Here is a 25,998-nt window from a genome sequence, read left to right on the forward strand (position 1 = left end):
ACAACAGAAAGGCTATACGCCATGTGAACAAGATTTCAGTTCTGCGTTTGCTCACACGTTCATCTCTCCATCCGGCACACCCAGCAGCACTGACCGGCTCCCCAGACAGGTTAGGTTCTGTATGAGATGCAGGGACATGCTCTCTGCACTCCAGGGTCACAGGCATGCAGCAAAAATGACCATAACCATCATTTCTCGCCCTTACTGCCGGCTTCCTCACTCCTTAGCACAACTCGAAACATAAATATTAATATCCCCATATCACAAATGAGACATCTGAGGCCCAGTGAAGTTCACTGTCTTGCTCAAGACCACACAGCTAGTAAGTGACCTTGCATTTGCATGAGAAGCCTGCGGGCCTATCCATCTGGCAACCTGCCCACACCGGGGGACCCAGAGCTGAGTGCCAGGGTAGAGACTGTCATTGGAGCATCTTGCAGTATCGCCAGAGCTCAGAGGGAAAGGGTGAGATGAGGCAAGGCTCTTTCTAAGCCTCTTTTTAAAAATATATATATATATTTTACTTATTTTTTATTTACTTTTAAAAGATACATCAATTACATAAAATGCTACATTTAAGAAATATAGGGGATTCCCATATGCCCCACTCCCCACACCTTCCACCTTTATCACATTAACAACTTCTTTCATTAGTGTGGTACCTTCACTGCAATGGATGAACACATTTTGGAACATTGCCACACAGCATGGATTATAGTTTACACTCTCCCACTCCATTCTGCAGATCATGGCAGGATATATAATGTTCTGTATCTGTCTTTGCAGTGTCATTCAGGACAATTCCAAGTCTGAAAATGCCCCCATATTACACCTCTTTTTCCCTCTCTCTGCTTCCAGCAACTCCAGTGGCCACTGTCTCCACATCAATGGTATAATTTCTTCCATTGCTAGAATCACAATAAGTCTATAGTAGAATAGCAGTAAGTCCACTCTATTCCATATTTTATTCCCCAATCCTGAGGATTCTGGGATGGTGATGAACATTCCACCTCTAATTGAGAGGGGGCTTCGATCCCATATGGCCGATGGATGGGACTCTCCTGCTTGCAGTTGTAGACTCTCTTGGTTCCTTGGTGTGCTGGCTGTCCATCCTCACCTCCTTGCTAGCTGTCCTAAGACCAATGAACTGGAGAGTAGGTGTTGCAACTCTACTGAGGCTCAGGGTCCAGCTGGCACATGGACAGCGCAGAGATTCAAGTCTCTTGGACATACACCTACCAACTCCAGTGCCAACTATAGGTTAAATAAAAGGAATAGAAAAGGCACGTGTAGCGAAGTTACACCTGAGTCCAACTCTGTCACACTCAGGAGCACAAACTCCAAAGTAGGACCCACTGATGAGGCGCCAACCACCAGCGCTATCTGCCGTGCCTGTAGGACCTGGGCGTTCCTGCAGCCCTCAGGACTATTTGGGGGTAGGATCTACTTTGGCTGTCTATGAGATCCTGCTGAGCTGTGCATAAGCACTACCTCTTTGATGACCTCCCAGCTCATTTTGAAGTCTCTTAGCCATATAAACTCCTTAGTCTTTACCAGTTCCCCCTTTTATTCAAGGTCTTTTTCCAGTTGCATTTCTGAGCCTCTAGATGGGACTTCCAGGAATGAGCAGAAGGCCACCAGCAGGGAAATGAAGCCAGGGAATTCTAGGCAGAGGGAACTTTGCAAACAAAGTCAGGAAATCAGGCTGGGCTGGCCTCAGGCCTACCTGCCCTAAGCTGGCCTGATGACCACCAGAAAGTAGTAGTGATCAAAAAGCAACTCCTGGTGTTTTTTTTTCACTTATTTTATTTATCTCTCTCCGCTTCCCACCCCCCCCCCCCACCCCCCCATGGTCTGCTCTCTGTGTCCATTTGCTGTGTGTTCTGTGTCGGCTTGCATTATCAGGCAGCACTGGGAATCTGCATCTCTTTTTTGTTGTGTCATCTTGCTGCATCAGCTCTCCCTGTGTACCGTGCCACTCCTGGGTGGGCTGCGCTTTTTTCATGCAGGGTGGCTCTCCTTGCAGGGTATACTCCTTGCGTGTGGGGCTCCCTATGCAGGGATACCCCTGTGTGACACGGCACTCCTTGCACCGGTAGCACTGCGCATGGGCCAACTTACTACATTAGTCAGGAGGCCCTGAGGATTGAACCTTGGACCGTCCAAATGGTAGACGCTCTATCGTTGAGCCACGTCCACTTCCCAGCAACTCCTGTTTTAACAAGCACTTACTATATACCAACCATGTGCTAGCACTTTGCCTGCAGTCTCATTGATTCCTCACAACTCTGAAAGTGAGGATGAACATGGCTGCTTTCCGATGGGGAAAGTGAGGCTCAGAGAAATCAAGCAACTTGCCCACAGTTTGCCCACAGACTCGGAGTAGCCACGTGGCACGGTCAGGATCTGGGTCCAACTTCCCTTGACTCTAAAGATCCTTGCTCCGATGTGTCAGACTGTGTGATAAGCAGATCTGACTGATCAAGTTGTCTTTGCCAGGTGGAATCACCCAGCCTCACCAGTCATCCCGCACAAAATCAAGTTAAGTTGTGATTTTTCTACAGTTTGCTTCCCTACACTTCTCTGAAGCAGGAGAGATACATAAAGAAGTTCGAGTCATCCTCACTCCCTGCTGGGGTCCATCCTGTGGGTCTCAGGGTCTCACACTTAGGCTGGAGGTTTTCTGTGCCCTTGTTTCCCCGTGAAGCCCGTGGATGCCCTAAGTCAGTAATGGCAAGGCTGCTGCTAAGAGAGCCTGGCAGGAACTGCTCAGGAAAGTTCCCCACCACCTTGATGCTCCCACCCACAACAAAACTGTGTCAAAACTAAGTCCGATAAGGCCAAAAATGGGGAATAAAATAAAAAGAAATCAGCTTCTACTCAGGATAGGCCTCCAAGAAGCTTCAAATTAGTTCCATCAAACCCATCTTCACTGCTTTGCGATTGATACCCCAGACCAGGGCTATCAATTGGTTGATCTCCCATGAAGGCACGGGGGACGTGCGAGGGAAATGGAAATTATCATTTGCAAACATTAGGCTGACACTTTGGGCGTGCAGGTGGATGAGGGCTGACAGCTCTGATTTGCCGGCTCTCCTCCTCCCTGCCAAAGAGTGCTCTGTGGAGATTAGAGGGGGCCCCTTTCATGGCAGCCCATCTTCATCTTCGCTGCTCATTAAAACTTTGTGGAGCTGGAGAACTTGGCAGAAGAGAGGAAGCTGCAGGAACCTTCTGAGGGACTTTAGGTACACATTTGTTGAAAGGTGTTTGAGAAGGGAGCCTTGGGTCTGACAAACTGGATTTTAGTACGGCTCTCCATTCACAGCGGGCTAAAATAATTGGTCATCAGTGACTACTAATTCGGTTTAGTAGCCAGAGGCAATTTTTTTCTTCCAGGAAAATCAATGACAGCACGGAGGTCTGTTCAACGTGATTCCGCTCAAGATGGGTCCTTATTTAGCTCTTGATGCTTCTTCCAGCGGAGACAGCTGTTTTGTTAAAATAAAATTAAAATCCATTTCTAATATGCCATCAGTCTGCTGCTCCCAGAGGGTGGGAGAGGCTTGGGCGCTGTCGCCGGCTCAGCCAAGAGGGCTGGTGGAGCAGAATGTGGCCTTTAGACAGGGCGCGTCTCTTTGGCTGCAGGAGCGATTTGGAACGTGCACTAGACCGTGTAGGGTGTGATTTGGGTGGGTGAAAAGGCTGGTGGACTGGACCTTTCTCAGAGGTTTGAATCAAGCCTGAACTCATGAGGGACACCCGATGGTTGTATCGTCAAAGGAGACTCAACTTCCTTTCCACCTCCTGGGGAGCTTCTGAGGTCTGCTCTTGCCAGACAGCGCCCAGCGGTGTGCTTCAGGGCTGGGGGGCCTTCCCTGATCCCCAGGGCCCGGAGCCTTTGCGAATGGAATCTTCCTCTGTCAAATGACTTCAACAATAATTTGTTGTGCCGTTCACCTGTGCCAAAAGGTGAGCAGCTGTTTTATCTAACAAACCATTCAGATTAACATTGCCCAAATGACACCAAAGCTATCAGCTAATACTTTTTTTGTGTGTACTTTTTAAAAAATTACTGAAATAATTGTAGATTCACATGCAGTTGTAAGATGTAATACAGAGAGATCTGTTGTACCCTTTACCCAGTTTCTCCCAGTGGTGACATCTTGCAAAAACGATTGTACAATATCACAACCAAGATATTGACATTGAAACAATCCATGGATCTTATTCATCTTCCCCAATTGTTCTTGTACTGGTGTGCATGTGCATTTATTTCCACGCAGTTTCAGCCCGTGCAGGTTCATGTATCCACCACCACAGCCCAGATACAGAATGATTCCATCTCTGCAGGGTCCCTCATGTTGCCCTTTTGTAGCCACATCCACCTCCCTCTTGCACTGTGCCATGTGCCAGGGACCGTTTCATTTCATCCTCACAAGAACTCTACTAGGTAGAAGGTATTATTATGTTATCCCGCCATTTTATTGCTAAGGAAACTGAAATTCAATGAGGTTAAATAAGTTGCTCAGGATCAATATCTAGTGAATTCCACACTAAAATTGTTGCAGATAGCAGATTCCAGGCCATGTCTGGCTGACAGACATGTTTGGTTTGGTCTATAGTATTTTAAATATTAAGTGACCAATATTTTTTAAAAATCCAAAGAATTCACATAAATATCCAAATGTCTTACTGAGACATTAGATCATCTGTTAATACAGGGCCTGCATTCCTGCATGTTAATAATTGACTGGAGCTGCCACCTTTAGACCTGGCATGTGCTCAAGTTTGACGCAGTCCCTGCCACTCCCTATTGCCTTACTCTCCCTATTGCTTTTATGTCTTTACCTGCCAGGCCTCTGTAGACATGTGGTTTTGTAGCCCCACCTTTATGCCTTCTAAACAACAAAAATGCTTGGTGTCTCTCTGTCTTCCCAAGAGCTCTTTACAGATACACTCATGTCATTTTTCTGACATTGGCATAAGTAGTTATTAACTTCACTTATAGATGGAGAAATGGAGGCCCATGGAGGTTAATAATGTGCTCGGTCAGCAACATAGAAACAGGAGAGCTAACCACCTAAGTCTAGCTCTCAAGCCTCCCTCTACCTTCACTCTGTTCCCTCCTGGTTCACAGTTCCTTTTCCAGAAAGGGGGTGCTGTGGATTCAATCATGTTCCCCACAAAGACATATTCAGGGAAGCAGATTTGGCTCAACTGATAGAGTGTCCACCTACCACATGCAAGGTCCAGGGTTCAAACCCAGGGCCTCCTGACCCGTGTGGAGCTGGCTCATGCACAGCGCTGCTGCGCACAAGGAGTGCCATGCCATGCAGGGGTGTCCCAGCATAGGGGAGCCCCACGCCAAGAAGTGCGCCCTGTAAGGAGAGCAGCCTGTGCAAAAAAAGTGCAGCCTGCGCAGGAGTGGCACCGCACACACGGAGAACTGACGCAGCAAGATGATGCAACAAAAAGAGACACAGATTCCTGGTGCTGCTGCTAAGGATAGAAGTGGTCACAGAAGAACATGCAGCAAATGGACACAGAGAGCAGACAACTGGGGGGTGGGAAGGAGAGAGAAAGAAAGAAATAAATAAACAGATAAATAAAATAATTTCTGTTTAAAAGAAAAAAAGACATATTCAAATCCTAACCCCTGATCCTGTGATGTGAACGCATTTGTAAATAGGATCTTTTAAGATGTTATCACTTAGCATGAGGCCAAACTGAATCCAGGTGGGCCTTACTCCAATATGACTGGCGTCCTTTAAAGCAAAGGAAAGTTGGACTCAGTAGGAGACAGGCAGGGAGAGAGAGATGGCCATGTGACGGAGGCAGAGACTGAGTTAAGGCTTGCTGCCAGGCCACCATCAGAGGGCCACGGACTCCAGGAAATCACCGCCGACTGATCTCTTGATTTTGGACTTCAAGCCTCCAAAACTGAGACGATAAATTCCTGGGGAGCAGATATGGCTCAAGAAGTTGAGTGCCTACTTCCCACATGGGAGGTCTCGGTTTTGGATCCCAGTGCCTCATGAAAAAACAAACAACAAGCAAAACAAACAAACCAAAAAACCAGCACAGAGAAGCCGAGGAGGCTCCGTGGTTGAGTGCCAGCTTCCCACATACCAGGTCCCAGGTTCAATTTTGACCCTTGGAATTGAAAAAAAAAAATTCCCCCCAAAATTCTCAACCAGTCTGTGGTATTTGTTCTAGCAGCCCTGGAAAACCAAGAGGGAGGTGTGGAAGAAGAGGGGCAATTCCCTTAAAGGAAGGGGGTGAAAAGGCCCGTAGAGGAAAATTCCGCTGACTAATCCATCAGGCACAGGCTCAGGCACTTTTAAGGGCCCACAAAAATGTTCTAATTTATTTTAAAAGCAAAACCAAAACAAGAAAAAGAAATAATCCAGCTGGGATTATATTCAACTTTACACCAATACAGCTGTAAAATGTCATTTTTTAATTTTTTTTTCACTGAGGAAGGGGCTTATGAAGGCAAAAGGGCCCAGGGTCCACGAAGTCCTACTGAGGCCCTGGGAAGGCCAGTGCCGACCTCAGCTCCAGCTTCCCGAGAGCAGAATATGCAGGCCTCAGCCCGGAGCAGAGTCTCAATCTTGGTGTGATAAGAACCATCTAGAGAACTAACTGAAAATAGAGATACCTGGGCCCCGCTGTCAGACAATTCTGACCACGGAGGCCGGGGCGGGGCCCAGGATCTGCGCTTTAATAAGGGTGCATGCCCTCCACCCAAGTGGTTCTGACCTGCTATTCCCTCTATTCTATCCTCGGAAGGTTATGGCTCGGAACCTTTCCAAGCTGCCTGCCACCAGCACCTCTGCCCAGCAGGAAGCCGGGTGGGCTGGCTGGCCAGCTCCTGGGCCGAGGCGCTGCTGCAGCCCCCTCGGCCACCCTCACGTCCTTTTTCTTAATTGTTCCCCCATGGCCGGAGGGCCTGTCTTTTCTAACGAGGCTGGGATGGAAGAAGGGGTGGTAATTGAGGAGCAGCCTCTCACTGGCAGGACTCTTAGAGCTAATTAGAGAACAGGACTGCTGGGCTTGTGGTTATTTTTTAATTGTTTGTGGATCCAACATAAAAGCTAATGACAGAGGAGGGAGGCCTAGTTAGCAGCACATTCCTGACTTCTAAATTTGTCTAAGAGGTCATTTGCAATTTGTTAACATTTTTCACAAGGGTGAATTCAATTAGCAGTCATCCCACAGGCACCCAGCAGCAGGCAGCAGGGCGGCAGCTGAGGAGGGCTGGCTCTCAGGAAGCGTCACCCGACCTTGCGTGCCTGCACCTGAAACTCCAGAGCTCTCCCTGCCGGCTCCCAACGTGCCTGGCCCTGCCCGCCTCGCTGTGGCTTCAGCCCCTCTGGAAAGAAAGTCCCAACAAAGCCAAAATGGATGTGCCTGAGAAAGAAATAGCCTCTAGACCCTGCAAGAATCTATTGTGTGTGCAGGGGGTGGGGGGGGCTGGCACTGGAGAAAAAGGTGAATACAAGATGGGGTACCTCTGCTGGGAAAGGTGGTAGAGAGAGGCGTGGACTGGGACTCAGGAGACCAGATTCTTGCTGACAGTGTGTACTCTCTCCCATCGGCCTCAGTTTCCCTTTCTTCAAGGTGACCGTAGATACCCATATTGGCCTGCACAGGAGGACACAAAGGGGAGCATCTCTGCATTGTTACCTATGGTCGGCGACACTGGCCGGGTAGGAAAGGGAGAAAATGGGAGCAAGCGTGGGGCAGGTGCCTAGAGAACAATCTGGGGTAGGCTAGCAAAAGCCGAGCAGGCCCCTGCTTCAGCCCAGCAACTCCGCTTGTCAAAGTCAACCCTGAAGAGCTCTCACACAGGTACACAAGGTGTGCAGGAGTGTTTACTGTGGCTTTGTCGTCATGGGGAAAAATAAGATGCAATCTGGATGGCTGGCAATAGGGAGAAGGATACATCTGTGGTGGGCTGTTCAGACACTGGACAGGAGTGATGTGCAAATAGGCTGAGAGAATAAAGCAAGTTGCCTTGTAAAGCGGCGGATAGGGTATGAAATCACATGAAATAATAGATACTATTTATGGGACTCTAATAACAGCAAAAATGTGAAATGCTAGATGGAAAGAATGCTCATTCCAACCTTAGGGCGGCCCCTAGCAAAGAGAGGGAGGGGCATGGAGTTAGGAGGAGTGCAAAGGGGATTCAAACTCTATTTGTTATCATTTATTTCTTTAATAATAATTTAAACATATTGGAAGCAAATATGGCCAGATGCTAACATTTGTTAAATCTGAGTGGTGGGTTCCTGGGTGTTAGTTAGGTAGTTTCTATACTTGTTTCTATTTGTTTGAAAGATTTCCTAAGAAACACAGAAGAAAGGATTGATAAAAATGTTTGTTCCTCAGGAAAGAGTTTATGCTCTATCATCTTTTGGCTGATTAAAACTTTTGACTGATTAAAAACCACTTTCATATTTTTCACAAAAACAGAAGAGGGCAATATGTGACAAGATTCCACAACATCATAATTCTAAAGACAGTTTCCTCAAAGCCCAGTGGGATCTAAAACGCAGGACTTCCTGGCTTTGTTAAGATGCTTTGATGGTAGTCATGGGCCGAACGGTGAACCTCAAAACGATATATCCATATCCTAACCCCTGGCCCTTGTGACTGTGGAAAAGGACCTTATGATGAGCTCATCCTGGATTATTTGGGTGGGCCCTAAATCCAATGACAAGTGTCTTTAGAAGAGACAAAGGGAAGACAAGCACAAAGTGGAGAAGGCCATGTGCAGATGAAACAGCCACAAGGCAAGGAACGCTTAGAGTCACCCCCAGAGCTGCGAGAGGCAAGGCAGGATTCTTGCCCAGGCCTCTGGGGGGACGGGGGCCCTGCTGATACTTTGACTTTGGACTTCTGGCCTCCAGAACTGAGAGAGAATAAATTTCTGGTTTTTTTTAAAGCCACTGAATTACAATAGAAACTAATATAATGATGGTTTTCAACAATGCTGAAAGCCTTGTGTCCCACGGGAGTCCAGGAGTCTGTGCCCAGGAAAGAGTTGGTCACCGCATGTGTTCTTCAGCATTAGAAGACTGACTGTTCCCAATTGGGGAAGAATCATAAGCAAGCTATCTCTCCTTTCTCATGCAGTCAGTCATCAAGCATTTACTTAGCATTTACTATGTGCTAGGAATAAGCCAGACTCTGGAGATACAGCACTGAGCAAAACCAGATGTGACTTTGCTCTGCCAGGGGAATGGACAGGTCAGCAGAGGGTGACCACACAGGGTAACCCACTGAGGCAAGGAACGCAGAGAGCATCCAAAGGATGTCCTCAGCCAGGCAAAATGGGGAAAGAGCTTCCCTGGCAGAGGAAAAGGCACAGGTGAGGCCAGAGGCGGGAGAAAACCTGGGGAGAGGGTATTCGGGGCGTGGAAGGAAGCTTAGCAAGGCACAGCCAGACTCAGGCCATGGAGGCCCCAGAACCCCTTGTGCGCTTCTCTGGACCCTCTTCTGCCCACCCTGAAACAACATGCCACGCAGGCTCTGGCACTTACCCCCATGCATGGCTATTTTGCCTGTTTGTCGCTTGCTTTATTTTGTGTTTTATTTCCTCTGTATTCCAAATGCTTGGCATAAGGGCAGCATAGGGTGGGCCCTAAGTGAACCTAAGCACAGACTGGAGGTAAAGAAGATGGGTTTTGTGATCCTGGATGAGTGTCCCTGGGCCTCGGTCTCCTCATCTGTAAAATGGGGTAAGAGTTGCTACCGACAGTGTTCTTCTGAGGATGACAGGAGATGATGTACATGAAGCACCCACCACTGTGCCTGGCCCCGGAGGAGCTGAAGGAATGGCCTCTGTCTGGCCCCAGAAAGGACCGAGCTGGTCCTTGCCTCCAGCTCTTTCCTGGCTGAGCTGACTAGTTCCAGGCACGACACGCTCAGTCTAGGAATAGTTTTGCCTGCCGGGTTCTGCACAACAGTAGGATGTGGGGCGGTGTGTTGGCCTTGGAGCCTGGCTCTCTGTGTGGTACCACGGGGAGTTGGCTGCCTCACAAATGTGCCGCGTGTCACTGACAGCCGCTGTGTCACTGGATGGGCAGAGCCCACCGAGCCTCGGCAAACCCTCTATTTAAATGGAGAGCTGGAGGCTCCAGAGGCGCACAGCCGTGCCAGGCACTGTACAAACGTTAGGCTGTACAAATGTTAGCCAAGCCCAGCTCTGGTGCGGGCACCCTGCCACACTTTGCCCACTGGTGCCGGCCAAGGCCCGGCTCTGGAAAAACTCAAAAGCCCAAGCCGGAGCCTGTGTGGCGTGAACGGGGAGGCCCCGAGGGGGGGTGGCCAGCCCAGCCTCATTAGCGCTGACCTTGGCACAGAGCCGCTCCTGATGGATGGGGTTCGGGCCTGGACAGGCCCTGGCGGAGAGGTGGCCCTATCCATTATGGGCCCATCAGTGCCTCCCAGAACCTTCCCCACTCAGGATGCCACAAGCGTCAGGCCAGGAATAAATCTATGTCTCGGCCCGCAGGAGAGCGGAAAGTGAAAAAAGGCAAAGCATGAAAAATGTCTCCTTCCTGAACCTGACAGCAAAGCTGGCCTTAGAGGAGGGAGCAAGCAGGGGTTTGGGGAGGTGGAAGAGGATGGAGCAGGAGCGGCTGGGACGGGGTTCCCAGATAGGAGGGGCTACCTGGGAAAAGAGCAAGGAGAAGAAGGGGCCTCTGGACCACTACCTCTTCCTAGCCCCTTCTCCCCACCTGGCCCCTTTTAACAAAACTCTCTCAAGATGCAAGTCCATGGAAGCAGGCCGACCTGAGGAGGAGGGGACCCCTGCTGGACCCAGTTTGGGTGTTCCAGGCCAGCCCCAGCCCTGGCAGGAGGAGACCCAGCTTGGCAGTGATAGTCAGGCCTGGGCTATCAGCCACCACTGCTCCCTCTAAGCACCAGGAGTCCAACTGCATGGACTTGTGTCCCTTCTTCCACTTATGACCTCTTGCTAGATGATATAACATCCCCATGCCTTGGGTTCCTGGTAGATAAGTGGAGGTGATAGCGGCACCTACTGCAAGGGTTTGTGGTGAGGTTTAATTGAGTTACTACATGGAAGCTCTTGGGGCCAGTCCTGAGGAAGTGCTCCTCGGTGCTGGCTCTTCCACTGCTGTGCTTGGAGATGCCATCCCACTTCTGGGGATTTGTCCCTGTGCCAGATGGCCTGCACCATGGTGGACAGAGCTCAGGATGAGAAAGAATGTCCCCTTGCTCTGATTGCTGGGAACCTACAGCCTGTGGATCTGGACAGCAGCTCTGAAATCAGACGGGCACTGCCACCTACTTGTCATGTGGATTTGGGTAAGAGACTCTCAGAGCCTCAGTTTCTCCATCTATAAAATGGGGGAAATAGTTCCTGTTTGGCCGAGTCATGAGGACTACATGAGATGATGCATGTGCTCAATGCTGCACCCGCTGTGCAGTGAGGGCTGGACAAATGTTAGCCAAGAGTGATACCCACCCTCGACACACTGGCCCTTGTTTTGTTCTCCGAAGTCCCTTAGAGCAAAGCTCACCCCTTGTCCTCATAACAGGGTGTCAGAGAGTTGAGGAAAGCTGGTGGTCCCCTCTGCATCTTTTCTCACCCAGCTAAGAGGACCAGTTTCTTGCCATGTTCTTCATACACAGTGGTCTTCCTCTCCCCTACTCCCCACAGTTCTGGTGTCTCCCTGCTGGACAGTCTCCTTCCCCTGTATGTATGATGCCCCCAGATTTTGAACTTGATACTATAAGTATGGCCTGAGCAGCAGAAGAGAGCAGGAAGTTCACCTCTCTTGTTCTGGACTCGCTACCTCTGTTAATGGAACCAAGGAACACTTTCACTCTTGGAGGCAGCATCCCTGCACTGCTGATTCAGAACATCAGCTACAGTAGAACACAGAAGTCTGTTAAATGACTTAGGAATTGCTGACCTAACCATCTGCTCTCTGGGTCTGAGATTGATCGTCTCTTGTCTTTCAATAGCTTTGTCTCAAAGCCTTTACGCCCTCTGGACCATATTTCTCCCCAGCAAAGGTTTGAGTGCCTACTATGTGCCAAGCACTATATTAGACCCTGATGACTCAGGGGTAAACAAAACAGACTTTGTCCCTGCCCTCTGTGACCTGAGAGTAGGGGAAGACTGGCATCAAGCAGAGAGCTATTTAAGCACAGTTGTGGTCAGTACTGCCTGAGCAGATGTCATGGGGGTCAGGAAAGGGTTGGCTTGGCCTGGCAGGACGTGCAGTTCAGCTGACTCCCAAGGCTGGGTGGTCTTTGAGAGAGCCACAGGCTCCCCCTTGTGGTCAGCCCAGGTTTCATTTAGCCGGGCAGCGGACTGCGAATAAACCTGGACTTGGTCTGGCCATTCAGAAACTGTCTTGAATTTCTGGGACAGCTTCCTGGGAAGCGGCTTATTATTTTATAAGAATTTGGGTGGATGGTTTTTGGATTTTGGCCGTCGGCTCCAGGAGAAACAAAATAGCCCAGAGTGATTGATGGGCCCATTGTAAATTTGTAAAATAAATCAGCTAGGCAGAGAGGTTCAAAAAACCTGTCAGGCAGCAAACATTTTTTTAACAGCCTGTAAAATTTCCTCCATTCTTCACATTTGTCAATGTCAGGCTGATGATGCATCTGATAGCAGGGTGAGCAGCAGCAGCAGACAGGAGGGTGTGACAGTAGCGTTTTCTATTTTTCTTGTGTTTCTTATTTTTCCATGGCCTGAACGCCCTCAGCAACAAAGCAGGGGCAGCAGGTGGACCAGCCTAATTGGTGGGTGAACTAAATATTGTACTGAAGTTTCACGTTGCCACTGGTTTTATGTTTTGATTCAGATGTGGGCATTTGTTTATGCATGCATTCAGCAAACACTATCTGAGTGCCTCTTCATCAAAGGCACTGTGGTCAGTCCCCGGAGTACTGTGGTGAGCAAAAGCAGGCCTGGAGCATCAGGCGTAGTGAGCTAAGTGCTGGACGTCCCGTCAAGGGTTTATGGGAAACCACCAAAACTTTGAGCAGGGAAGTGACACATCAAGAGCAGCTTAGTGGGCTCTTTTGATGTGTTCATATTAAGTTGTAGAGCCTTAAGAAAAATTCAGACAAGATACTCTTACAAATAAATAGATACCTGTCTTAGTCCCTCAATAGTGCAGGAAAAACTTGAGTCTCTGCCTGTGTCACCTCCAAAACTGTGTGTGTTAGGGAAGCAGATCAGTGCCACGGTCACCATCAGGCTTTCAGGCCAGACTAGTCCACAACCTACTACAGAGCAGCCATGGGCAAGTCACTTCTCTGACCTCCCTCTCTTCTTCTGTAAAATGGGATATAGAAGTTCCAACCTCATATTCACTGGGCTATTCAGAGTTATGCTCAGCAAATATCTGACATGTAATAGTAACAGTAACACATATTTGCCATTATTAATTCAAAGCTGGAGTCTACCCACCTTCCACTGGACACATCAGGCACTGGTGCACAGGGGGCTGTTTGCCTAGCATGTGGCCCAAGGAAGGCAATTTTCTGGCAGGGTGGTGGTCCATGGCTCTCAGAATCCACCAGGAGCACCAGCTGCTATTCAGCTCTGGCCTCTTATTCCCTCCCTGCCCTCCCTGACTCGTCTTAATCAACAATGCTGGACCAATTAGAAGCATTAACAATTAAGATGTGCTGAGGGCATGTGAACATTTGCAAACACTTATTATAATGCATCAATAATTAAGTACTTCTTTAATAGTTACATATCTGGCCTCCAGACATTCTTGTTTATGAACTTGGGTCACAGTACACTTTAAAATCTGTGTTATGGCCTTAGAAGCTGGTAGTGAGAATTTAAAATTCTTCCCTGACTTGAATTCTGAGATTCAACAGTGAAACATTAGAGGGGAAAATGCACGGGCTCTTTCCAGCTGCCTGATTCGAGAGGTGTGGACTTCAAAGCCGGCCAGCCAGCACTAGGTGCAGCTTCAGTAGGGCCCTAACCTCCTTTTCCTGGTTTGTGATGTGAGCAGAATGAGATGTGTCCCATAGGAATGACATAAGGACTAGAAATTACATGTACAAAGTATCTGCCACATTTAAGCTCAATTCATAAACGCTATGGTTACTTTAGATCCTACTATTTTCAGAGGACAAAAAGAAGCAGCGGTTAGCTGCAGGATCAAGATGGTAAGTCCACACCAGTGGGTGCAAACTCATTGCCTGGGGGGACCACGTCGAAAACAGAAATGAGGGATGCATGGGTTTTGTCCCACTTCTCAGACCCAATCCCCTGGTGCCAGGTGGGGTGCAGACTCAAGTTGCACAGCCTTCTCATTTTCCAAGAGAGGTGGGAAATCCAGACTTTTAACGAAATCTCTTGACTTGAATGTGATAACTCATTCAAACTGAAAAACAAACAATCAAAACAGCAAAAACCTCTGCATGCACCAAACACCTCTGTGAGTTGCCTTGCCATGACCTCCAGTTTGTGACCACAGGTCTACATGGTCCCCATTTTCCAGGTAATTACTCAGGACTTCACTTGCTTTTAGACACAGAGGCTTATGGAAATGTCCTTTTCTGAATTAGTGACAATCCATAACAAAGTGGTGTGGGGTTGGGAATCAACAAACTGGAAAGGAAGTAAGTGAATAAGCCCCCAAACTCAGGTTTGAACCCGTCTAACATTGAGAGGCTAAGTGGGCAGATGAATGGAGGTGCCTAGAAAAGAGAAAGTGGTGTCCCCTCACAGCGATTTATTTTGCCCACTGCAAAATATATAAAGGGTAAGAGGATTTGGTGGGGGGTAGGGGCTAGCCGTGATCAGAATTTTAACTCAGACAGTGGTTACATGTCCCTCTATTTGTTAGACTTCTGAACTTAAAAGTGAGTTTCCCATGTATTTAGTTTGAGGCGAGACTTTATTTTTAACACATGGGTAATTGTGAGAAAATGGCAATCATTTGTTTGTTTATTTATTGGACGAAATCACACCAACAACTCCTTGGTAATCTGATGTAATCTTTGGTTTTTAACATGCTTTTAAAGTAAAGAAATAAATACCATCAAGGCTTGTAAGAGGTGATCATTAGCGAATGGGCCTCAGTCCCATAACTTTAAAGTAATAGCCCCATTACTGAGAGGAGCAATTATTTTTTTTCAACTGTTCCTCTGCATTTATGCTGTGAGGTTGAGGGGTTTTCCAGGCAAGTTGGGCATCTCAGTGAAAGCTTTTCCGGCAGCCATTTAACCTCCATTTATGAAGAAATAAAGTGAAATTGATGCTGATTTGGGACTGCTTTGGGGGATATTTTTGTTCCATAAAAGCCCTTTTGCCTGCAATTTGCAGAGCTGCCCTGTCACATCAGAAAGGGCTGCTGTTGATAAAGATAAAGCTTTATGGCCACGATATTTGCTGCTAACAGCAACCTAATGCAGCATTTTCATTTTTGTGCAATTAATGTTAATGTCTGCTACGAAAATTGTCATTAAATACCATTTTAAAATCCATTCAATTTGCATATGCAAAGCCCATTTACTATCACAGAAGATATAGCCAGCACTTCATCATGGCTTTTCCCTGGAATTGTAGGCACACACTTTTATAGCAATTTAAAATTTTATATTGAAAGTCATATGATAATGGATGTCCTTTCTGAACCCAGCCGACTTAAACGACACAATGGAAAACCACAGCCCCAGGATCAGAAACTGTAGGTGTTCACACTACACCTCAGTAGCAAGGAGGCAAGTCATGGAAGAAAGAGCACTGGATAGGGGAAGTGGACTTGGCCCAGTGGTTAGGGCGTCCGCCTACCACATGGGAGGGCTGCGGTTCAAACCCTAGGCCTCCTTGACCCGTGTGGAGCTGGCCCATGCACAGTGCTGTTGTGTGCAAGGAGTGCCGTGCCATACGGGGGTGTCCCCCGCGTAGGGGAGCCCCACGCACAAGGAGTGCGCCCTGTAAGGAGACCCGCCCAGTGCGAAAGAAAGTGCAGCCTGCCCAAGAATGGCACAGCACACACAGAGAGCTGACACAACAAGACAATGCAATAAAAAGAAACACAGATTCCTGGTGCCCCTGATAAGGATAGAAACAGTCACAGAGGAACACACAGCGAATGGACACAGAGAGCAGACAACTGGGGGCGGGGGAGATGGGAGAGAAATAAATAAATAAATCTTAAAAAAAAAAAGTAAAAGAAAAAAAAGAAAGAGCACTGGATAGAGAGTCTGTCAGCCTGACTCTGGTCTTGTCTATGTTAACTTACTGTGTGACCTCTTAACTTACTGTGTGACCTCGGGAAAGTTTCTTTCCCATCTTTAAACAACTACTTTCTCCTGTTTCAAATAAGGGCTTCGAGCCAGGTGATAACAAATGTGTTTACACATTATCTTATTTATTCAGATAGCAGTTTAATCATTCGTGGTCCAAGAACATTCAAATAATAAACTAAAGATAAGCAGATGTTAAAGACTGGTCTTCAAACATCATAGCCAAAGGTGCCATGCTTGCTATGATCTTGTGATTTAAAACCGCACCCACACCTTAGTGGCCACCAAACCATTCAGAAGAGCTTCCTTAACTGGGAGCTGTTTGAAGCTACCACTCTGAGCACTTCTGATCATATATTTTTAGGCTGTAGGGATCTCAGCAGGGGTTGGAGGAACCTGCTCAACCTTGGCATAATGCCAAATTGTGGCCAATTGAGGCTCTGAGTAAGTCACAGTGGTGCTGACCACTGCCAGAGCCTTCTCTGTGAGGTTTCAGACAAACTGAGCCACGGCTCTAGAACGGAAAGTCCATCAGCGTGAAGAGCCCAGTGAATGTCACCTCTGGGAAGGACCTGCTGCAGGACCCCCGATTTTATATTTTTAATGTTTTTCTACAAGTCTGGCCTATTATAGGTTGAGAATCCAGGCCAGCCTCTGCCATGAAGTTGTGTGATCCTGGGAAGGTCAATGATTCTCTCCCTGCCTCAGTATTCCCTGATGTGAAATGGGGATAATAACCCTGACTACCTCTTACACAAGATCTTAAAATGAAATCGACGTGAACGTTTATAGCCTAGCTGGGGAGATGGACATACCCTTAGAATCACAGAAAGGGGAAGCCCCAGGGTGAAAGGAACGTGCAGAGCTGGGGTCAAAGCAGGAACTGGGACCCCAGAGCAGCTGCGGGCCCAGGTCCCCTCGCACAACACCAGGCTGGTTTCGAGACACTTGATGACCAGCATACACTAGCCTAGTGCACAGCATGGATGCTCTGTGAGAGTAAGGGCAAGGAGGGCACAAGAGCCAAGGGGCTGTGCAAGAGGAGCCAGAATTGGGCAGGGATAATCAGGGAAGGTGTCTTGGAGGAACTGGTTTGGGACATTATTTCAAAGGCCAGGGAAGGATGGCACATAGATGATTAGCTAATCCAGCCCGGAAGTGACATTCCAATGTTTCTCTAGTGTCACATTCCAGATTTTAAGGATTAGTGTGTAGAACTGCATTTCTGGTGAGAAAGATGTGCACAGCATTTGAAGCCCTGGGAGTTGGGAAAGCTTACCAACAAGGTAACACTGGGCTGAGCTTTGAGAAGATTACCAGGAAGGATGGCAAGAAAAAGCATTCCTGGAAGAAGGAAAAGCATGGACCAAAGTATGGTTCCATAGGCAAAGTAAGACCCTTCATTCAGGTATGGTGGGCAGTGAAGCGGGAAAGACTGGCTGGGGACAGGTTGTCAAAGGCCTTTGAATGAGGTCAAAGTGGGGTGCTGCCATACAGATAGGCCAAGGCAGCTGGACAGGGCTTGGGGTAGCCAGAGGCCCTAGGCCAGTCACTACTGGCTAAGAGCAACCTCTTTTATTTATTGTACATTGCAAGTATCGGTATTTTTTGTAATAATGATACAAATATCAGTATTTTTGGTAATAATGATATATTTGTGCCACAAAGTGAAAATGGTTAGGTCGTCTTGCTGGAGTGGATATTTGCCATTTTTGCCTGCCCAGGATCCCTTCTCTCTCCTTTGAGGAAGAGAATTCCTAGTTCTACACCTTTTCTGCCATCAGCCCATGCAGATCATGTGAACTGATTTCACCTCTGGCCCTGGCATGTCCAGTCAGTGTCCCTCACAAGCCAGTCTCACAATCTCACAGTGATTAGTTCAGGGATAGGCATGTGACCCATGTTGGGCCAAAGAATCTCGATCTTAAGGTTTTTTTAGTTGCTACACCCTTCCCACTGGGGTCACTAAGAGAATAGGATGTAAGAATGGAACTGCTCCTGGCCATTTTGCAACATAGAGAAAAAGTTTGTCAGAGAATGGAGCCAAACTGGGACGTGCAGCCAAGAGCTAGAGGGAGACCAAATGACAATGACATCACTTGATTGCCTAGATCTAGCTATGCCTGAAGCGCTACCCCGGGACTTTTCAATCTTGTGGGACAATAATTTCCTCTTTTTAAAAATCAAGCAGGTTTGAGTTGAGTTTTGATTACACGCAGCCACATTCTACTTTTAGACCCTAATACATGTCAGGGCTGGGCTATGGGTCACATTTCTACCTCTGAGCCAACCACTGTGACTAGGGTTTGTGAACCACACTGACTGGCCAGGTCTGGGTCACATGTCAGCCTCTGAACCAACTGCAGAGTCCAGGGGAATCTGATGGCCATGCCTGGATCACTTGCCCATCCCTGGAGCCAGCAGTGAAGTCAGTCCCCCCGATCCACATGGGTTCATGGAAAAAGAGATGTAGCAATAGGGATTCTGAACCCCCGAAGAAGGGGGAGAGGATGCTGGGCAGGCAAAAATAGCAAATAGGATAAAGTCCCTAAGAGGGTATAGCTGTTAGTGTAGGGATTAACAGTTTTATCTGGGCTTTAGGAAGAAAACTCGGGCAACATTGTGGAAGATACTTGGAAAGGGACAGTTCTAGAAGCAGGGAGAACAGTTAACCAGTTACTGCAGTGGTCCAGGCAGGAGAAGACAGGCATTGACTGGAGAGGCATAAAGGCTCTACAGGTTGTTGTGTTTTGTCCTATCCCCCTCCATCTCCTTGGCTATTTCCCTGTGGGATTTGGATCTTCATTGGCATTCAATAGTTGAAATAAGCCCCACTCTGGGCATAGTCTGGCTGTATATTTCACGGCACTGGGCACTGGCAAGGATGTGGAGCAACTGGAATGCCTGCACATACTAATCTAATCAATCCTGACGGCAGGCTGATGAGTGGTAGTTTCTCAGGAGGAGTGTGGGAACTTTCTGGGGTGCCAGATATATTCTATATCTTTGTGTCAGTGGTGGTTATACAAGTATATCCATTAGGAATTTTTGAATTCATTAAGGTGAACAATTAGAATTTGTGCAATTTACTATGTGTATTACACCTCAATACAAATTTTTAAAAGTTAAGGGCATTTTGGTCTACAGTTTGCATTACATAGTTTTAACAATAATAACTAACCTCTGCTAATGTCTTCATGTGTTGTTTGTCACTGAAACATGTCTTCATGGCAATACTTCAAACCAGGTACTATTATATTATTAATCCCATTCTACAGATGCAGAAACTGAGGTGAGAATCCCACAGCTAGTCGTAGCCAGAGTCTGGGTTTGAGCCCAGGCTCCAGGGCCTCTCTCAGGAGCTCACTGGGATGGCACTGTGCTGGGTTACTGGGCATACTTCTGCCTCCCTCACCCAAATAATTAACCCCCCTGAGGGCAGAGACGGGCCACGGGGTCTGACTCTTATTAATACTAAATGTTTGTTGGATGGAAGTGGGTGGCCTGTGCAGAGCCCGACTGTGCATCCTGCTTTTAGGCAAGGATCTAGCGCAGCAGCATTCCGGGTGTGGCCACAGAAGAGAGAGGATAGTGAGCCTGGAAGGATGTTCTGCCTCCCCGACAGCCCCTGACTTTGTTCCCTAATTCAGTCGGGAACACCCGAGCCCAGGTGTGGGGTGGGGTCCTGGGTGCCGGCTGCCTTACCGTGCCTGGATCCCAAACGTCATGTTTGAAGGGAGAGATGGCGGTTCCTTCTTCAGACGCCGGTCGTCCTGGTCGCTGATGCGGACATCATTGAGCTGGCGGTAGAGTAAATTCTCCCGGGCGGTTACCAGGCCTGCTTTCACGGCTCCACGGTTCATTGCAATGTAATTCCCGGTCAGCTCCTGGGGGCAGGTGGGCTGCTGCTTAAACACGTTCCAGTGTCCAATGGCTGAGAGACAGAACCACGGCCAGGCAGTCAGTGTGGGGATATCAAGTACTCAGTGGCATCTGACTCAGAAGGAAACGGTGGCATAGGGCCCTTGTACCTTCCCACTAACCCAGAGCCCGCTCTGTGAAGGCCCTGCCTGACCCCTATGAAAAGCAGGATGGTCCCAAAAGGGAAAAATCGAAATTGGCAGAGATGGAGAGGGTGTCTGAGCAGCCTTCATGGAGCTGGATTTGCCTGGGCCTTGCTGTCGCAGTTTGATATGGTTATGAATTCCAAAAATAGATAATGGATTATGTTTGTAATCTGGTCTGTACCTGGGCATGATTAAGTTTGATTAGGGCCACATCATTAGGGTGTTGAGTCCCCACTCCTTGGTAGGTGGGGACTCACAGATAAAAGATATGGCAAAGGACCGAGTTGAGGGTTTTTGATGATGGAGTTTTGATGTTGCAGTTTGATGCTGAAGCCTTAAGCTGGAGCCCTGGGAAGCAAGCTCACAGAGGAAAGAGAAGCAAGCCCTAGGGAGACAGGAATGCTGAACCCAGAGAGAAGCAAGAACCTGGAAGGGAGGAACCCAGGAAGCCTGAACCCTGGCAGACGTCAACAGGCATCTTGCTCCAACACGTGAAAATAGACTTTGGTGAGGGAAGTAACTTAGGCTTTGTGGCCTGGTATCTGTAATCTCCTACCCCACATAAATACCCTTATAAAAACCAACAAATTTCTGGTATTGGCATCAGCACTCCTTTGGCTGATTAATACACTTGCCCTCCTTCAAACTATCAGGGGGTTGATCCTAAACCTGTTCTATGTTCCCCAGGGGACAAAGTTTTACCCACTGCTATTTCCCTCGCACACTGGGTCCTCTCTATCTCAGCCAGTCCCTGGGTTGCACCACTCATCTGCCCAGATCTGTGCTTTCCACCAGAATTGTGCCACCACCAGATGCCAAGAGGCCAGCCTAGGTCGAGAACTCTGTGAAGAGGAATGAGCCTTCCATCGAATCCTCACCTCAAAGTGTGCTCTCACCTGCAGGGACGCCTCCATCCATCCCCCGGATGTAGAGTCCATAATTAAAATTAATTCCAGGCAGACTGCAGCTTCTTTCCCGGGGTTTCCCAAGTTCAGCCTGTTGGAGGAAGGAAAGAGAAAAGTAAGGAGTAGAATCTCAGAGCAACCAAATAGTTCAGCATCAGGGAGTCCCCAGGCGCCTGCTTTGTGCCAGCCCTGCAGGTGACCTTCAGGGATTACAAGGAGGTGCACGGCAGAGCCCTACCTGAGAGGAGTGTGAACTGTGGTGGGGTGCGAGACACAGACATTTAGAAGCCCAATCAGTGCACTTGTGCGAAGGGATGAGCAAGGAGAGTAGAAGCAAGGAGCCCTGTTGCTGAGGTGGTCGACAGAGGCCTTGAAAAAGGAGGTGCATCTGTACAGTCAGAAAGGAGAGGCATAGTCGATGCACTGAGTAGCTGTATTTGGTCCAGACCTGCCTGGTTTGAGCTGGAATCGACTCAACCCAGTGTGTTGAAGGAACCAGAACATGAAGATTCGTCCACATGCCACCATCAAAGGGCAGAGGTTGGAATGGCATTTTTACTTCCCAGCACTTCATCCCTTCTAGGGACAGCTCAAACCATTCTCATGTTAACAGTGAGGAAGTTGCTTCCTTCTTGAATCCTCAACTTACGGTAGGGATAAGGTAAGAATTGCCACTGATAACCCTCTGGTTGACAACTATTTTTACTCTCTGGATCTCTGTGGAACTCCGTCTAGGCCCTCCAGAAGGTGTCCGTATAAATGAAATTGTTCTATCCTTTCAATAACTACATTGTTTTCCTCATTTTATAGACTTGGAAATGAGGCCTAGAGAGGCAAAGTCATTATTCACAGCTAGAAAGCAATGGGGCTGGAATTCAAACGCAGGTATGTTTGACCTCCAGGCTGGAGTTCTTATCATTATGCTATTATGCCTCTATTTGGAACACCAGCTTCCTAAGGTCAGAGACCTTATCCTGCAACAGCTCTGTTCTGTGTGGTGCTTGGGACCACGTCATTATAATCATCACAATCATCACTACCAACCTCACCATCCTCACCATCATCCTACCACCATCATCACTATCTTCACCATCACCACCCTCACCACCAACCTTACCATCCTCACCATCACCACCACCACCATCATCATCATCACTGATGAGCACTTGCTGAGTTCTGACCATGTTCCAGCTATAGTATTTGGTTCTTCATATGCCTGACCTCATTTAATCCTCATAAGTGCCTTGTGAGGCAGGTTCTATCACCATCCCCATTTTTCAGATGGGGAAGCCAAGGCACAGGGAGAACAAACAGCTTGGGGGAGTCCATGCAGCTCAGAAGTGACTGAGTTGGGATTTGAACCCAGGTCTTCCGTCTCTTCTGTCTCTTGACCACTGAACCACTCAGACTTACATGCTAAATAAATACCAGTGAGCCCCAGGCTTGCTTAGCTTCCCGGCAACATCAGGCCTGTGGACATACTGAGTCACAGGTTGTGAGCTCACAGTTTCAGGATGTTATGTCTCCAAGACTCTGGCCTAGCCAATAGCTGTCCAGACAGTCTGATGGGCTATGGTCTTACTTTTTCTCCTCTTTCTGACTCATCTGTGTCCCTGCCTCTCTGGCACCTGTGGACCTGGGTGCATAGAAGAAGACGATACAGTATCACTCTTAATGACCCATCACTACTTTTGGAACAAACCCCTTCCTCTGGCTGCCAGTTTAGGCTCTACACACTCTTTTCCCATCCACCTCAGCAGCTTTGCCTCGCAGACTTCCCAACATGGCCCTTCTGTTTAGGCAGACGAGCCCACTCTACATCCCCTGTAGGATCCACAGGAATTCCAGCTTCTGTTTTTGCTCAGTATTCTGGAATGCCCTTTGTCCTTGGCCCTACCTCTCATTCTTCAAGCCCTCTGTCTGCCAGGAAGCTCTCTGGGCTCCTAGTGCTCACAGTGGCCTCTTCCTCATCTGAACTCCAGTATCTCTTACAATCTGTTGTATTCATTTGGGTCTTAGAGGTTAAATGACCTTCTCAATTTCCATAAATGTATGTCAGGTCAACCTGCCTAGGTTATGAATTCCTACACAGCTAGAACCATGACTTCTATTGCCTTTTCCCCAGGTGGCTTATAGTAGGCACTCAATATATGCCTGAAATTTAAAAATCTCTTCCTCTGGAAAGCCTTCCTGGATTGCCCATAGTTAGACAAGCCTTCTTGTTATATATAGCACTGGAGCGCCCTGACCTCCACCTGCACAGCACTTTCAAAATTACGTAGTAGTTCATGCTAACACATGGATAAATCTTAAAAATGATGCCAACTGACAGCAACCAGTCACAAAAGACCACATATTGTATGATTCCATTAATATTAAATGTCCAGAATAGGCAAATCTACAGAGATACCACGTATATTAGTGATTTCCTAGGGCCGGAAGGAATGAGGGGTTTGAGAGTGACAATTAAGGGGTGTGGAGTTTCTTTTTGGGATGAAGAAAATGTTCTAAAGTTGATTGTGGTGATGGATGTACGACTCTGTAACTATACTAAAAACCACTGAATTTTACCCTATAAATGGGTGATTTGTATGGTGTGTGAATTATATCTCAGTAAAGCTCTTAAAAATTACATAGTAGTGTTATTAAGCCATTGATTGCATAATAATTTGTTTAATGTCTGTCTCCCCCAGTTGGATCAGGTCTTTATTTTTATCCTTCTCTTCCCAGGGCACAGTACAAAATAGATGCTATTAAATAGGTGTAGAATGAATGAAGGAACAATTGAATGAAATGCCTACATTGAGACTCTGTAGTTACTCGTCTGCACAGCAATTGATCATTCTCTCCTTAACCACCTCAAGTCTTAGACCCTGTCCTCTCCCAACAGGGATTGGATTCTGAGTTCCAGACGGGTGCACGGGGCCTCTGCTTGGATGGTTTGTTTTGAATTCCTTCCACCAGACTCACTCTGAGCTGCAGACAAAGCTCCAGTCTCTCATTTGTTTATGGAAATAATCTGGCCTCTCCAGTGGCTGCTGGGGAAGTTAATTAAAATGTGACTTCTCAGAGAGGCCCTGCCTCCCTCAGGGCAGGTGCAGGTGGGCAGACTTCCAGCTGGCAAAGGAACGACAGACAGACTCAGGAGTTGGCTGCCACCCTTAGGGTGGGGGAGCAGGCAAGCACCTCAATCTCTGCACTTTTTAGTGTAGGTTACCTGGGAATCAATAACCGCCAAAATACATTGAAGTTTTAGGCTGCAAAAACCATCCCAATGGAAGGTTCACTCATTTGTTCATTGCATATATATTTACTTTGCACCTACTCTGCACCAAGCCTTGTTCTGGGATTTCTAAGGTAAACAAAGAAGACATATGGCTCCTGCCTTCATGAAATTCACTGTCTTGCAAAATGGACTGCTAAACAAGTAATGACAGTGAAATGCACCAGAGGGTGTGATGGGGGAAGCAAAGAGTGCCCTTAGCTCTAAAAACCTGTGCATCTACAGAGCAAGAGAAGATATTTGCAATACACATATCTAACAAAGAGCTCTTACCCATAATATCTAATGTGTATATATGTTACAAATCAGTACACACACACACACCCCAAAAAAAAGCAGACAATCCTATGGAAAAATGAGCAAAAGACTTGAATAGGTGCTTCATTAAGGGAATACCTCTATGTCAAGGTGATCAGTCTCTGTGAAATGCAAAGTAAAAGTTCATTGCTATTGGTGAGAATCTGAAGCAACTGGAGCACTCATGCACTTAGTGGGAGTGTAAACTGACGCAACCACTTCAGAAAACTGTTTGGCAGTATCTATAAAAGCTAAATGTACGCCTACCCTACTCAACCATTTCCTCCTGGATACCTAACAGAAACGAATGCATATGTCCACCTAAAAACATGGTCAAGAATGTTCCTAGAAACTCAATTCATGATAGTCCCAAACCAGAAACAGCCCAAATGACCATCACAGGTAGAAAAACAAGTTGTGTCATATTCATACCATAAAATAGTGTATTGCAGCAGTTCTCAACCAGGGTTGATTTTTCCCCTGAGAGGACATCGACAGTATCTGGGGGCATTTTTGGGTCACAACGTGTGTGCTACTGGCATCTAGAGGGTAGAGGCCAGGGATGCCACTCAACATCCTGCAGTGCACAGGGCAGCCTCTCACAAAATCAGACAGTCCAGCCCAAAATGTCAGTAATACTGAGATTGAGAAACCCTGATAAAAGGCAATGAGAGTGAAAGAACGACAACTGCATGCAACAATATGGATGGTTCTCCCATGAAGTGTGGCGTAAATAAGCCAGACACACAAAGGTTCATACTACGCCATTCAGACAGAGTTCAAGCATGAGCATAACCAGTCTGTGGTTTTCGATAGGGAACCTTGGGATAGGGAGAAGTAACTGAAAGTGCCCCAAACCCCTGTTCTGTTTCTGGACCTGATGTCGGTGTCTTTAACACTGGGAAGTCCTGAGTCCTGGCCATCACAGAATCCATTCATCTGTAACTTCCTCACCATCCATATTGAATGAATAATGGATTCCTTATATACACAGGAGATTCAGCTTCATGCAGGAACCATATAAACACAGGCAAAAGATCAACAACAACAAAAAACAACTTTTTTCTCACTTCTTCTGATTTTTCTAGACTGGAGTATCCTGAGTAGAATGAAGCAGGACTACCCAAGAATTTGGCCAAGAAGCAGATTCAGCCTTTAGTTCTTCTGCCTT

General features: G+C 47.4%; 1 protein-coding gene across 1 annotated transcript in view; it reads right to left on the reverse strand.

Annotated features, from left to right (window-relative positions):
• The window catches only part of CFAP77 (cilia and flagella associated protein 77), a 146,621-nt gene that overhangs the window by 51,066 nt on the left and 69,557 nt on the right, over positions 1-25,998 (reverse strand). Inside the window, exons 2-3 of the mRNA XM_004475990.4 lie at positions 21,239-21,338; positions 19,981-20,209 (exon numbers count right to left, since the gene is read on the reverse strand). Of these exons, the coding sequence (XP_004476047.2) occupies positions 19,981-20,209; positions 21,239-21,338 (329 nt within the window). The remainder of the gene's footprint in view (positions 1-19,980; positions 20,210-21,238; positions 21,339-25,998) is intronic.

Source organism: Dasypus novemcinctus, chromosome 8 (assembly GCF_030445035.2).
Source record: "Dasypus novemcinctus isolate mDasNov1 chromosome 8, mDasNov1.1.hap2, whole genome shotgun sequence".
NCBI classification, from domain to species: Eukaryota; Metazoa; Chordata; class Mammalia; order Cingulata; family Dasypodidae; genus Dasypus; species Dasypus novemcinctus.